A 2,491-nucleotide genomic window follows, 5' to 3' on the forward strand; every position below is an offset into this window, starting at 1 on the left:
TAAATTAGGTATTTTCACAAAAAAACGTCTGTAGCGTCCGAACAGTATGTGTTTTGCTCAACGACCCCCACAACCCCAATGGGACTCCTCTGAAGTCAGTCATTCTATGCTGTCATTCTACCCCCTGTTTAACGAGTACTGTGTTTCTTGACGACAATGGCTTTTCCTTTTATTTTCCTGTTGTTTGTGTGTGGTCAAATGTATGTTTTTTTTTTTATTCTAAATTTGTTTATGGCTGAAACGTCCAGAACCGTTTGGGCTACAAACTGATATGACCTCACTGTGGACTGGGGAGGCTCCACAAACACCATGGTGTTCTCCGTGGTCCTCAACGACCCCCCCAAGTGCCACGGGACTCTGCTGAAGGTGACCCCCCAAGGGCCACGGGACTCTGCTGAAGGTGACCCCCCAAGTGCCACGGGACTCTGCTGAAGTGACCCCCCAAGTGCCACGGGACTCTGCTGAAGGTGACCCCCCCAAGTGCCACGGGACTCTGCTGAAGGTGACCCCCCCAAGTGCCACGGGACTCTGCTGAAGGTGACCCCCCCAAGTGCCACGGACTCTGCTGAAGGTGACCCCCCCAAGATTGCCACGGGACTCTGCTGAAGGTGACCCCCCCAAGTGCCACGGGACTCTGCTGAAGGTGACCCCCCAAGTGCCACGGGACTCTGCTGAAGGTGACCCCCCCAAGTGCCACGGACTCTGCTGAAGGTGACCCCCCAAGTGCCACGGGACTCTGCTGAAGGTGACCCCCCCAAGTGCCACGGGACTCTGCTGAAGGTGACGCCCCCCAAGTGCCACGGAACTCTGCTGAAGGTGACCCCCCCAAGTGCCACGGGACTCTGCTGAAGGTGACCCCCCAAGTGCCACGGGACTCTGCTGAAGGTGACCCCCCAAGTGCCACGGACTCTGCTGAAGGTGACCCCCCAAGTGCCACGGACTTGCTGAAGGTGACCCCCCAAATGCCACGGGACTCTGCTGAAGGTGACCCGGACAAATGTATGAGTAGTTTTTGTGACAGCAAAAATAAGGTTTAAATATGTGCAAAAAAATATAGATATTTCCTCAGCATTATGATCTTCTAGATACAGGAGAGACAGTCCTCCCTCCAGGTCTTGTTAGTTTAGTAGCAGCCTTAACCTGGTCTCTTGTCCTTCCTTCCTCCAGGTCTTGTTAGTTTAGTAGCAGCCTTAACCTGGTCTCTTGTCCTCCCTCCCTCCAGGTCTTGTTAGTTTAGTAGCAGCCTTAACCTGGTCTCTTGTCCTCCGTCCCCTCAGGGTCTTGTAGTTTTAGTAGCGCCTTGCTATCTGTAGATGAATGTACTGACTATGACTGTGATATGTGGTTGTCTCACCTAGCTATCTGGAGATGTATGCACTAACTATGACTGTGATATGTGGTTGTCTCACCTAGCTATCTGGAGATGTATGCACTAACTATGACTGTGATATGTGGTTGTCTCACCTAGCTATCTGAAGATGAATGTACTGACTATGACTGTGATATATGGTTGTCTCACCTAGCTATCTGAAGATGTATGCACTAACTATGACTGTGATATGTGGTTGTCCCACCTAGCTATCTGAAGATGTATGCACTAACTGTAAGTCTCTCTTTAAGAACACCTGCTAAATTACTCAAATGTTAAATATACATGATCCTTCCTTTCTCCAGGTGTCCTAACCTGCTGTCCCTGACCCTGTCTGGCTGCGGGCATATCTCAGACCAGGAAGTGATCTGTGTTCTGCAGAGCTGCAGTCGACTCCGCTCCCTCCGTCTGGAGAACTGTGTCCGGGTCACAGATCTTACCCTGCAGGCCCTGGTGCTCCACGGGGCCGGGCTCCACCAGGTCACAGTGGACTTCTGCCGTAACGTTACCCAGGCGGGGCTGGAGACGGTCAGGGAAAGACGGCCGGACATTAGGCTGACCGCTGAGAGGAGCGCAGGGATGATACCTGATAGTAAACCGGACAAGAGAACGCAGCTACCACTCAGACGGAGACTTATGCAGAAGGTCCTAATGTTCTCCTGATGACACTACGCCTGTGTCTCTATGGGCCCTGGTTAAAAGGAGTCCACTACATAGGGAATAGGGAGCTATTTACGACTAGTGTGCCATTTGGGAGACAACCTACTGCTGCAGAAGGTCCTGCAGTTCTCATGATGAGAGGCTATGGCTGTGTCCCAAATGGCTCCAAATGGCTCCCTATTCCCTTTGTAGTGCACTACTTTAGACCAGAACCCAATATGGACTACAGAAGGTTCTGCTGTTATCCTGATGACCAGAACCCAATATGGACTGAGAGGAGGAGGGAGGGAGAGGAGCAAGCGGGAGGAGAGGGGGAGAGGGCAGGGGAGGAGGGGGAGAGGGCCAGGGAAGAGGGGAGAGAGGGGCCAGGTGGAGGGGAGGAGGGGGAGAGGGCCAGGGGAGGAGGGGAAATATTTTGTTTCCTCATCAACCTCACACAATTACCCATAATGACAAAGCAGA

General features: G+C 52.4%; 1 protein-coding gene across 1 annotated transcript in view; it reads left to right on the top strand.

The window, feature by feature from the left end:
- The window catches only part of fbxl22 (F-box and leucine-rich repeat protein 22), a 17,657-nt gene extending 15,361 nt beyond the window's left edge, over nt 1-2,296 (top strand). Inside the window, exon 2 of the mRNA XM_024142470.2 lies at nt 1,675-2,296. Within this exon, the coding sequence (XP_023998238.1) occupies nt 1,675-2,032 (358 nt within the window). The 3' untranslated portion in view covers nt 2,033-2,296. The remainder of the gene's footprint in view (nt 1-1,674) is intronic.
- Nucleotides 2,297-2,491: the final 195 nt, after the last annotated feature.

This window comes from Salvelinus sp. IW2-2015, unplaced genomic scaffold (assembly GCF_002910315.2).
Source record: "Salvelinus sp. IW2-2015 unplaced genomic scaffold, ASM291031v2 Un_scaffold3185, whole genome shotgun sequence".
Classification (NCBI taxonomy): Eukaryota; Metazoa; Chordata; class Actinopteri; order Salmoniformes; family Salmonidae; genus Salvelinus; species Salvelinus sp. IW2-2015.